This window comes from Varanus komodoensis, unplaced genomic scaffold (assembly GCF_004798865.1).
Source record: "Varanus komodoensis strain SLA01 unplaced genomic scaffold, ASM479886v1 scaffold54, whole genome shotgun sequence".
In the NCBI taxonomy this organism is placed as follows: domain Eukaryota; kingdom Metazoa; phylum Chordata; class Lepidosauria; order Squamata; family Varanidae; genus Varanus; species Varanus komodoensis.
Genome location: NW_025336142.1, coordinates 4,922,192 through 4,935,050, shown reverse-complemented (window position 1 = coordinate 4,935,050; position 12,859 = coordinate 4,922,192). Strand labels below are relative to the sequence as shown.

The 12,859-nt window shown below is 42.3% G+C and overlaps 1 protein-coding gene across 1 annotated transcript in view; it reads left to right on the top strand.

Moving 5' to 3' along the window:
• Positions 1 to 10,577: 10,577 nt before the first annotated feature.
• Positions 10,578 to 12,859, top strand: part of DIAPH3 (diaphanous related formin 3) — a 91,856-nt gene continuing 89,574 nt past the window's right edge. Inside the window, exons 1-4 of the mRNA XM_044448240.1 lie at positions 10,578 to 10,652; positions 10,758 to 10,827; positions 11,420 to 11,556; positions 11,963 to 12,068. Of these exons, the coding sequence (XP_044304175.1) occupies positions 10,816 to 10,827; positions 11,420 to 11,556; positions 11,963 to 12,068 (255 nt within the window). The 5' untranslated portion in view covers positions 10,578 to 10,652; positions 10,758 to 10,815. The remainder of the gene's footprint in view (positions 10,653 to 10,757; positions 10,828 to 11,419; positions 11,557 to 11,962; positions 12,069 to 12,859) is intronic.

Below are 12,859 nucleotides of genomic sequence, written 5' to 3'. Positions count from 1 at the left end.
TACCTACTCCCCTTCCATGCACTCCTTGACAGCTGAAACATACAAGGAAATTGACCCGGCAAGACTACACAGTGGACAGCTGCAAGTGCTTACCTGTGAAAGGCTGACAAAGAATTGCTTTAAATTAAAACTTTATGAATACATTAACACACTTATCTGGGATGGTAAATAATAAGAAAGAGTGGCAAACCAATCATTTGTTGTTGTTGCTGTTAGTCGCAAAGTCGTGTCCGACCCATTGCGACCCCATGGATAACATTCCTCCAGGCTCTCCTGTCCTCCACCATCCCTTGGAGTTCACTTAAGACTGCCCCAGTGACTCCATCCAGCCACCTCATCCTCTGCCACCCCCTTCTCCTTTTGCCTTCAATAGTTCCCAGCATCAGGGTCTTCTCCAGTGAGTTGCTTCATCTCATTAGGTGGCCAAAGTATTTGAGCATCAAACCAATCATAGTCTCCCCAAAATGCTGCTTTGCAATTGGCAGAGTAGCTGTTACTGATTGTGGCAAGGTTTTTTCGGGCTCTTGCTGAACAACTTGCATTCCAGTTCCCACAACCCATGATGAAAGTGCCATACAACAACCCCTCTAAGGTCGAACAACTCTAGAGCAAGCCATCAATTGTCAAGATGGCTTCTTTCTGAAAAAATAAGCCATTGTACAGCAAGGCATTTGGGTTCAGATGGTATTGCAACCCATTAAGGCTAGTTTTCTATGAAAGGTTGTTGTGTCATGTGAATGCAATTGCTAAGCAGTTGTTGCCATTATGAAGCAGTACTAGAAAACATCATTTCTAGAAAAGGCAATGTTACATTCTATGCCCATAAGCAATCGAGGAGACATTAAATGTTAGATCATTATTTATATACTAGATTTATATCCCACTGTTTTCTCTTTTAAAGAACTCAAAGCAAATTTGCCTAGCAAACTCCCAGCTGGCATCGAATATCTGGGTGCCATGAGCAGGGTTTATTTCCCAATGACAGAATAGGATACTGCACAAGATCTATGCTTTCCAACATGAAAAGACGCTTGAAACAGATTGAGAACGGTGTATGATGTAGAGTTGACCTCCCTACTCTTTTTGGAGTTTTCTCCAGCTGCTTTATTCCTGCCTGTGTTGTTTTTCTTTCTCACTCTCAGCCTGTCCCTGACCTCTGCATCTCTAAAGTGAATGTTTTCTCTCTGTTTTGAAGATTCCTTAAAGCAAAAGGTTACTGAAACTTGAGGGCCAGATGAAACAAAGGCATTTGCAAGAAAACAAGTTCTGTCTCTATGCACTTCTTTCTCCTCGCTTAACGAAATATGCACTTTTTAAAAGAATGGCGTTAGGTACTTATAGCTTCACTAGGTTAAATGGGGTGATGTGCTGTTTTTTCAGTAGGAAGAGCAGCTGCTCTCCTGAGTAGCAAATCGCATCTGATTCACTTGGGACAGTTGTCTTCCTTTCTTAGCTCTGAAGCTTAGCAGGGCATAAGCTGGACCACATGGTAGTGAGCGAGAGGGGTAAATCGCAGGCACCAGCTTTCTCTGGACTCAATTACGTGGTGGCCTCCAGGGCATGGAAAGCAAGCTTGTATACAACTTGGACAGAGATGATGCCAAGATCAAGCCACCGATGGTTTGGAAGTGCCTTTTCCTTCGAAGTGTGTTGACTATTAGTTGAGTTAGTGTGAATGTCTGAGAAATAAATTGGCTCGCTACATAATTTATCTCACCTATGATAGGAGGCTTGGGGTAGAATCCAATGGTATGCTTATAATCTCACCAGCTCTCTTGCCGTGCCAGTTCGGTTGCATGTTTTGCCCCCATGCTGCAGTGGCAGGTTTGAAGCAATCCAAAATAAATGGTGGTGATATTTCTGGAAGGAGGTGGGGTGACAGAGTCATTGCAAGGAAGGTGACTGCTCTTTGTTAGATCCTGGGAAGACTGCACAGATGAGGAAGACCTAGGAGAAGGAAACTTACTAGATAAATAGTTTTCTGAATTGCTGAAGGAAAGATGGCTATAGCCATTTCTCTTAAGAGCAGTTGATCCTAAATCCAACTTCCTATGCAACTGTGAGACAACTGTTCAGTTCTACCTCAGCCAGGACTTCTTTTAAATCCTCCATGGTTGGGAGCACCCAAACAAGATGAAAATTGGTCTCGCTATTGCTATGAGCTACACAAAAGAAAACTTCTTTCCTTGAGACTTATAAAATACAATGGTGCTTAGAATACCGTGTGTTCAGTTCTTTTGCCTTTAAGGTATGCTATTGATCACATATCAATACTATTTTAGACAGTGCTCATTCTCTCTCTCTCTCTCTCTCTCTCTCTCTCTCTCTCTCTCTCTCTCTCTGTGTGTGTGTGTGTGTGTGTGTGTGTGTGCATACACACACCTCTGCCTCTCTTGTAAACTTCTTGTAAACTTGCAAAATGTAAACTCATTCAGAAGTGAATTTTGCTCATTCTTGCAAATGAATTTTATCGTGTTCAGTTTGATAAATTTTCAAGCATACGGATTCCGGGCAGCAAAAAAGAGAGGCCAGCATTGCATCTGCATGCGAAACAAACACATCCCTCAACCAGTGAGTGCCCTGCTTCTGCAGATGCAGAGGACTTCTTCCCTATGCCTTTGTCAGATGAGGAGATCCTTGTGCTATTTGAAAAAATGATGGTAAGAGTTGTTCAATAAGTTACGTGCTGTAACAATTTATTAGAATTATTGTTAGTCTGTCTGTCTGTCTGTCTGTCTGTCTACTTATTGCAGTTGTATGCCCTTCCATAGCTGGAGGTTCTCTGGGTGGCTCACAGCGCAATCCTGAAAATACAGATTAAAAACAAGAATAACTAAAACCACAAAACATAAAAGGATAAAAATACAGTATAAATATAACCATATAAACACAACAGGAGGAAATAAACACAATATAACCAATAAAGCAACAACCAATAAACAGTAAAACAATAAGCAAGCAGCAAGCCAATAGTCAAATCTAAAAGCATATACTAAATAAAGTCTTAACTTGGTGCGCAGAGCAAGATAAAGAGGGTGCCAGATTAAGAGTTTTTAAAAATTCTAGCTGAACTGTGGGACCTTCTTACTTTCTTATCAGGGCTCTTGTTTTGTGTCCGTGCCCTTGACGGTTAGGACCTGAAATGCATTGAAATAAAAGTCCAGGTACAATTGCTCTCTAAAAAGCAGAAGTCCAATGTAGCTTTTAACTCCCACTCTTGATGGTTTTGTTGCTGCCACCTTGTTGCATTTTAGTTTGTTACTAATCTTCACCTTCCTGTTCAAATTGTTTGGAAGAGATAAAATACCTCTTCCAGTTTAAGTTGGGGTATGTAACAAAGTATCCCTGTCTGTCTTCACTGTTTGTTAGGGCAAATGGGAATTGTAGACCAAACTATTAGAGTGCCAGAACTTGTACGTGCCCAGTTTAAGAATTGGTAATTACTTTGAAATTATTATTATCATTCATTTCATGTCTATACTGCCCATAGCCAAAGTTCTCTGGGTGCTTCACAGCAACACTGCCTTTATGCTATACCTCTTAAGGCTCATATTTGTATTTTCTAAGTAAAATCTAACAGGTGCACCTGAATCACCAGATCATTCCTGTGAAGCCATAACATGTGCTACAGCCAATCTGCTCCTCTACACACCTGTGTCCTTTGAGAGAAACACTACGTGGATGTTAGAAATAAACTGCAGCTGCTCAGTGTTAGCAAATACTCACAGCCTGTATGAGCCCTTATTTCTAAACTAGCTTTATGGTACTTTAGACACACAGACATTTCTAGATATTTCTGCTGCAAGCTTAGTAAGGCTGGGAAGGGATGCTCCTTCTTTTCTTTTAAAGAAAATATATGGTTTAGAAACTTGCTCTGGGCCTCAATGATGATCATAATAAAGACTTTGGCATAGTGCTTTCAAATGTTCAAGGGACTTTACCTTCATGACTTTTTTTTAATCCTTAAGACCACTCTTTAAATTACGTTGGATATCATATTCCAGTTGATGCGGGGAGACTGACACTGAGTGGCTTGCCGAAGGCACTGAGCTCAGCACAAAAATAAGATTTGAACCATGGGTTTTTTAATTCATAGCTCCCACTCTACGTGGAAATATATTTTGTATAAGTTAAATTTTGTTAATGCGTTGGTTACATTCCTCTAACGCACATTCTGGCAAAATGTGAATGAGTTATTGGTGAAGGTTTAGAGAAACTGTAAGGCTTCTCAAATATTCCAAGAATTTTGGCTAAGTTTTGAGGAAGTGAACATATGTCAAGTAGATTCATGGGTGCTTTGTGTTAAGGGAATAATGTAAGCGCTTAACTCCTTTCTTGATCCAGATAAATGAGAAAATAAGGGTTAAGAATATTGGATTTAGCTTAAGAGGAATTTTATATCAAGGGGCTAGATAGAAGAACCTTAAAACATTAATAACAGTAATATTTCTGTGATGTAATAGAAACGGTGTTTGAGCATGCATGTTTTCTGAATTCAAAGTGCATCCATTAAGCGCTTTTGGTTTGGTCAGCATCTTGAAGGGGGAGCGCACGGCCCCTCCAGGGACAGTGCACTCCCCGGCATGCCTAGTTCAGATCAAGCCCCCCCTGATCTCATTGGCTTGTTTGGCTCAGTAATGCATTGGCGGGAAGGGGACAGTCATCACCTTGGGAGGCAGTGAAAGGCACCATTTCAGGCATTTCTCAGAGTCTTCTGTGGCACGGCTGAGATGTGCGGCACTAGATAGCCTGTGTAAACCTTGTGAACAACTTGTCCGGCTGCATGCAGCTCTGAGTGGGATAAGCGCGCAATGTGCATGTGCGCACACGTTGCTCGTATTTAATATGGGGGTTTCCCAAAGCAGAAGCCTGAGTTTTTCCTGCCTTGATACCAATGATGCTAATATCAAACTGTCGCCATACGGGCCGTCTTGGTGGTGCTGCTCACCCTGTGGAAAAACACTCCCTTGCGCAGTTTGAAAGGCAGACAATCTGATACCTTTTGAATGTCTGCTGAAAACATACCTGCTCAGTCCTATTTTCTTGGCTTGTAATTAAAACAACTGTGCTTTTTATGTTACTCCTCCTGTATCGCTGTGTGAAATTAGGATTGTATTTGTGTTGTATAGCATTGTTTTTAAAATTGTGGTTTAAATGCAATTCTAAATATGATTTTAATATATGGAAACTGCTTAGAGATCTTAAAAATATTTAGCAGTATATAAATAGTAGAAATAAAATAGTCATAGAAATAAATAATGCTGGAGATAAGGAATCCTATGCTCCCATGTCAGCCGTAGAGGAGGGGAAGGAAGGCACTCACCTGTTAGACTGCAAGTCCTTCTTCCCACCCACCATCAGGCAGGTGGGGAAGGCAGGGACTGGGCTGTGCCATGGGCTCCTCCATTGCTGCAGCCAGCACGGAAATCCTCCAACAGGCAGGTGGAGTTGGAGCAGAATACTCTGGGGGTCGTCTGTTGGTCCACCCCCCTGCAGGAAACTCTGCAGAGATATACGCATAGGATACCCTGTTGTGTGTGGTTATCAGGGGCCTTGTTAAATATAAAGCTGATTTGAAATAATCCTATCCTAGGCACTGCTATTCCCAGTTCTACCTCAAAATAATTCTTTCTTTTTTGCTCCTACTAGAGGGGAAAAAATGGTTAAATATGCATAGCTGCCTTCACTGCATGTTCTTTTGTGGTTACCTTCCCTTTGTCTTTTGCTGTCTTCACTCTCTGTCTTCTTCTTTGCTGAAATATAGATTGTAAATTTCCTGAGGAAAGAGGCTTGCTTTTCCTTCTGTTACTCTGTAAAATGTGATGCATATCAGTGGAACTGTAATTTAAGGAAAAGTGTCCTTTTCCTGTTTGCTAGGAAATGGTTTGTAAGAAGAAAATGGTTTGGTTCTCAGAATGGGGACATCATAGTCTGGCGAGTGTGTTATCTGTGTTGCCTTTTTTCCCTTAGGAAGACATGAATTTAAATGAAGACCGCAAGGCTCCATTGAGAGAAAAGGACTTCGGCACCAAAAAGGAGATGGTCATTCAGTATGTCAATACTGCTCCGAGAGCGGTGAGTGTGCATGAGGGGAAGAAAGAAAAGGGAGCGTGTCGTCCTGAGAGCCAGCCTGGTGGACTGTGGAGCGGCGGGGTCTGGGTTCTAGTCCCCATGCGGCCCTGAAGCTCACTGGATGACTCGGGGCACCTCACAGACCTTCCGCCCTACCTCACAGGGTTGTTGTGAGGATAATAGGGAGCTATGGAAGCCGCCTTAAGAGGGAACAGGCAAAACATACATGCACAATAATAATAATAATGAGAGGCAATGAGATGCAAACTGGGAAGAGAGAATGTAAGCACAAATAAGTTCACTTCAGGCTCCTGATTAGCTTTTTATCAGCACCTACATTCACAGTTTGGCAAAAAATATGTCTGATATCACCAAGGAATGCCACTGGGCAACCCAGCTCATGGTACCATTTTTATTTATTTTTATTTATTTATTTGGGAATCTTGTATGCTGCCCCATTCGCATAAGCCTCGGGGCGACTTCCAGAAAATAAATAACAATACAAGTATATAAAAAATATATAAAACTGGAAACATCCAGGCAATAAGTTAAAATCAATCAATAAATTAAAAACTAATTAACATAACGTTTAAATAAAAAGGTCTTGGCCTGGTGCCAAAAAACAAATAACAACGGTGCCAGGCGGACCTCTCTGGGGAGCACATTCCATAAGTGGGGCGCCACCACAGAGAAGGCCCTCCTCCGGGTACACACCCTCCTCATGTCTTTCACAGAGGGTTCCCAGAGAAGGGCCTCTGCCGCCGATCTCAAGGGGCGGGAGGGCAAATATGGACACAAGCACTCCTTTAGATAGCCAGGTCCCAAGCCGTTAAGGGCTTTATAGGTGATAACCAACACCTTGAATTGGGCCCAGACTTCAATGGGAGCCAGTGAAGCTGACGAAGGACTGGGGTTATGTGAGAACAACCCCCAGTCCCCGTCAGCAACCTGGCAGCTCTGTTTTGCACCATCTGAAGTATCTGGACCGTCTTCAAGGGCAGCCCCATGTAGAGCGCGTTACAGAAGTCTAATCGGGAAGTAACCAATGCATGCATCACTTTTGCTAGGCAGTCGTCTTCCAGGTAGGGATGCAGCTGATGGATTAGCCAAAACTGATGGAAAGTGCTCCTCGCCACTGCCTACACTTGAGCTTCCAAAGTCAGCTCCGGGTCGAGGAGTACTCCCAAACTGTGGACCCTGTCCTTCAGAGGGAGTGCTACCCCATTCAGGGCAAGATCCAGGTCCCCCACCCCAAAGCCCGAACCGCCTACCAACAGGACCTCTGTCTTGTCTGGATTGAGCTTCAGTTTGTTGGCCCTCATCCAGCCCATTACCTTGGCCAGGCACCGGTTCAGCACAGGCACTGCCTCACCTGGATTGGTGGAAAAAGAGAGGTAGAGCTGGGTATCATCAGCGTACTGATGATTCCGCAGCCCACACCTGCTAATGGCCTCTTCCAGCGGTTTCATGTTTTAAGCTTACGTTGGTGAGCTTTGGTTTATTTATTTAATCCTTCTTGCTCAGAAGCTGAAGCTCTCAGTTTGAGCAGGTTGGGGCACAATCCTATGCCATGCTGAGAGTTGTTGGACTTGCTTCCTGCCTAAGCACACATAGCATCATGTCCTGTATTAATATTCAAGATCATTTCTGGTTCATTTGGTGCCTTTAACAGAGGACTGCATGAGTATTGATTGATACTTTCTCAGTATGGAAGTGGAAATGAGGGTATAATTTCATGGAAATGAGGAAATACTTGAATGAATGAACAAATAAATACTGTTTAGAAGGAAAGCTCCATCCATCACATGAACAAAATGTTTGTATCTTCACCAGTAATACTAGAACATCAAGGTAAATAAAATGCCTTGATATGAAATGATTTTTTAAACTAACTTTGTTCAAGTTTTTGATGGGGTGATGGGATACAGGGTCTATAGTGGAAGGAATTGAAAAGGTTTTCTGAAGTTTATTTGAAATTCACTGTAATAGAGTAATAGAAACAAATAGCCTTTCATTGAACATATGGCAATGTGTCATTTAATTTTCATTTCTCTATTTTAATCATCAATTTCTCATCTGATTGCACTTTAGTAGTGATGCAAATAGGAGCAGATCATGTTAACTGATGGTTTGGTCACCCATATAATTTACCCTGCTTGTACCATACTGTTTTGACCTCTTGTTTCTTTCTTTCTACTTTCTCAAATTTTAGATGTCATGGCTATGTATTTTGCGGTCAGAAAAACTTAGCTCTGCTTGGGGGCAGGGGAACCACTGTTAAAAAAAAGGAACTTAAACAGCTGTCAGACTTTATGCTCCTGTAAATGGATGGGAAGCATTTCTCCTTTCCCTAACACCTAGCCTCTCAGGAGAAGGTGGGGGACACTGAGAATCTTCAGGTGTTAACTTCAGAACTGGAAACTCTCACTGTAAAGGGGGAGTGAGATACTCACTAGTCCCTTTCACAAGCAAATACCTTTTTGCAGCTTTGTTTTCTTTTGACAGCCTGCTGTTGGACACCTGTCAAATAGGATGCAAAGTAGCAAAATAATCTATTTGCATCCTGGCGTGGTCAGTGTCCATGGCTGGTACCTACTGCACTTTGATGGCAGACGCTTTCCAGGACACTGAGCAGGCAGGACTGTTCGGTCACTCACAAGAGTGCAACTCGGAAAGATTAAAGGGAAAAATAATTCTTGGAATATTAGCACAAACCAGCTACAATAACTGACGGTTGCTTGCAGGGAAGCCTGAAGAGTAGCAGGCGGATTTCCCCGCAAGAGTTCATTTATGAACTGAAATCTGGAGCAGCTGATGAAAAACTTGCCAGTTGCTTGGAGTCCCTTCGAGTGTCGTTGACCAGCAATCCTGTCAGGTAATTGAAGCTGTCAAAAATGGCTTTCTGGGTTGTGTATTTCATTGACCTGTAAGCTCCTGTAACCATGTTTGTACGCCACCGAGTTCCTTCCGTAAGCAAATGTGTTCAGGCTTTCCAAGGTGGAAAATGTTTACCTATCAGTGGTCACTGTTGCTTAAGTGGTATCTCGATTTTTCCCCACTTGTGCTCCAAGTTTACAAATAGTGTAAAACGCTCTGCAAAGTAGCATTCCACACATTGTGCTGGAAAGAAGTGCTGGCAAGCCAAATATATTTGCAAGGAAATGGTAGAGTAGGATAAATGGCTGCTGTTTGTCCTGTTCCTGAGAGAGGGTTTGACGCTTGCTTCATAGCGGCTCAGAAAGGTGCTTTCGTGTGTGCATTACTATGCAACCGGTGTACTTCATCTGTGTTGCTCATTCACTTGTTTCTAAATTAATCTCCATATGATTATGATGTTGCCAAAAGGTCTCTTGAATTAAAATTAGAATTTGATTAAATCAACAGTTAATGTGAGCTGTAGTGCCTTATAGTGGTGTCTGCATATAAATTGCTTACATTACTTTGTGCACGCCACACGTTTGTGCGTTTCACAACTTATTCTTTAGCACTCTGTGAAGGACTGTGTAACCGTCCGGACTGGAATGTGAGCACTTTTGTTACTCCCTGCTTACGTGCAGTGTGTGCTTCTGGAGCTAGAGACGTGCCGCTTTGCAAGTGGAAGCAGATGATTGTGAAGGGGCCCTCAAACATGAAGCAGTCCATTACTAAGACTGATGTTCTACCAGCTTAATAACTGCCATAAAAAACCCCAAATGGATGCAGATATCCATAGTACTAACCCATGTGCAGACCAGTGGCTGCCAAACACCGATATGTGGGCAAGAAATTTCTGCTTCAGAAAGACATTCAGTCTGATCCTTTCGTGACTGACTTCAGGATGTAAACTCTTGTGCTGGTTGTATAAATTTACCTTTTTCTTGTCTACCAAAGAAAAGAAAGCTCAAGATGACTAGCAGTAAAACAGCTGTGAATAATGTGAAGTTAATTAAACATCAAGACACAGGTTGAAGACAAACAGAAAGCAACCCAATTAAACTCCCATTTAGCAGCAGACCAAGTAATATGCCACAGGCTTGCCTGAATAAAACGGGCTTCTGGCAAAATGTCAGCAGAAGAGGGGCCTAGCCTGACCTTTCTCAGCCAGAGGCTTCCAGCGTCTGGGGATGGTCACTGAGAAGAACTGCATTAGTGAGGCCAAGAGGAGGGCCTCCAGATGGGTTTAAATCCTGAACAGACTCATTTGGAAAAATGTGCTCTTTTCATTCCCCTTGCCTCAAGTTTTGTAGCACTTCATAGTTGTGGTATTCTGATAAGAATGGAAGAGTGCAATGTATCATCTGAACTAGGCATGGATTTAGTTGGTGTGCTTTTCATGGAGTCCAGTGACTATCAAGAGCCAAGGGGAAACTGCTGGTCCCTTTCACTTGAAAAGAAGGAAACAAGCTGCTGCAGTATGTGGACATACTCAATAAGCAGAGAAGACAAGCCAAGTATCTTAAAAGGTTTTGACAGGCAGGATTAAAAAAGTAACCCTTTTTGTTTAATAGTGAAATGTTTTCTTGCAGCTGGGTTGAGAACTTTGGACATGAAGGACTTGGCTTACTGCTGGACATTTTGGAAAGACTGGTTGAAGCAAAACTGTAAGGGTCTCTGCTTTCTTCCCCACACACACCTTTTCTATAAACATAATATGTTTAGTAAGAGTGGAAGGACCTACATTTACGAACCACATTTCTTGCATTCAGGCAGGATAAAATTCTGAAGAAGGTACAGCATAAAATCATACAGTGTTTGAAGGCTTTTATGAACAACAAGGTCAGTAACTTGATTTGCTCATTTCTTTAGACTGTAGTCTTGTACCTAGTTATTTTGGAGTAAGTCCCATTATGTGTAGTAGGGACATGTCCAGATTCCCACTGATAGTTTGTCTCCTGCCGCAATGAAGGGAGAACTCATTCCCTTTCTGGAAGGAACCTGGATTCATTGGAGGCTCCCTGTGTGAAGACAGGAGTAAACTGAACTGAGAGTTTTCAGGGGGCAGTGATGGGGTGGGAAGCAAGGCATGAAAGGGGTGAGTGGGTGGGGAGAGAGGCTGAGAGGCAGGTGGGTGTGGAGGAGGGGGAGAGGATATGGGAGTAAGATGGTCTGCTGGTGGGCAGATGGAAAAGACGAATGCAGTAGCAGGGCCTGTGTGCCTAAAGCTTGGTGCTGGATTTCGCCTTAAAAGGTGCTCCTTGCCCACTTTGCTTTGGGGAAACAAAGGCTGTTCTGGCCTTCCATCGGTGGGGTGCATTCGCCAGTGGGTTCTGCCGGAATGAAAACTTCCCTGTCCCTCGTATGAATTAATCTGGCCGACAGTCGCCTTCTCCGTTCTGTTAACCTTCGTTTCTTGTTTTGCTTTGTTTAGTATGGTTTGGAAAGAATAATGGGTGAGGAGAGGAGCTTTCTATTACTGGCCAAAGCAATTGATCCCAAGCACATCAACATGATGACTGATGTAGTTAAACTTCTTTCTGCAATATGCATTGTTGGAGAAGAAAACACGTACGTACTGTACTGAATGCACATGTTATCTGTAAACTTGATTTATTTGCAGGTAGATGAGGGTTAAAAGTAGATTTTTTAAAGAACTGGGGCCTCATGCTTAGTCCTGAAAATGCTGACAGCATTGGAAAATGTTTTTATTTTAATATGTGAGCAGTTTGTTGAACGGGCATCTCTGCAGGTTGGAGTCTTCCACAAACAATCTTTCGCCAAGACTTCCAGAATAACCAACAGCCGTGTTACCCGAAGAGCTAAATGGGTTGTGCAGAAGGAATTGCGTTGCTGATGCCTGGCTTTGTGTGCGTGTGGATGCCACCAAATGTGTGTAAAGCTTAAAGCATACATTTTCTCTTTACCTGTCAAAATAATGTGTTTTGGTTTGGCTTCCTTTCCTTTCATGCTACAGCCTTGAAAAGATTTTGGAAGCCTTGACTGCAGCAGCAGAAGAGAGGAAAACTGACAGATTTTGTCCCATTGTGGAAGGTCTGCAGGGAAATTCAGCCCATTTGCAAGTAAATGACACTTCTCCATGGCATTTTATAGCCAGCAAATGTGACCTGTCTTCTGTGTGCTTACTGGAGGGGAAAAGAAACATTGGGCTATACTCCTCATTTCTGAGTATAGATGGATATGCAGATACATTTCTGCAAAAACAATTATGTGGACTTGGTATGGCTTTTATATTGATGTCTGTTAATCAAAACTATTCCAGACACAGATGCTTTAGTTCATAAAAACCCTGGTGTTATCTTTAAAAGAAAATTGACTTTTTTTTTAACAAGCCAAGAAGAGCCATCATATGATTTTCACTGTTATGTAAACCCCATATTGAAATATAATTAATCCTTGATATCAGGCCGTGGATTTTAAAGTTATATTACAGCTTCTCCAAAGTTAATACTCTCAGTTTACACCCATTACTGTAAATGGTCAGGCACTCGGTTAATAACTTTTAGCTATAAAATTCATTCCTACATGAAACTTGTTCCAATCAAGTCAGATAAGGAATTTTAAAATAACAGCGTCCATCTGTCTGTAGATGCTTCGAGTATGGCAGTCCAATCTAACAGCATAACATTTTAAACATATTTTAAGTAGGTGTTAACAGTATCCTATTTCCAAGGTCTGAACCAAGCTTTAATGCATTTCAATTAGTCCAGTATTCTGTAGAGCTGTACAACAAAGCCCTACTTCCCAAAGCCCTTTTTGTGTGTTAATGGTGAAGCAGAAAATGGGTCAAGATTCTCTGCAGCCGAGCAGTGGCTCTTGCGCTTTTGGACTTCCCTGAGCTGCTACAGTCTTG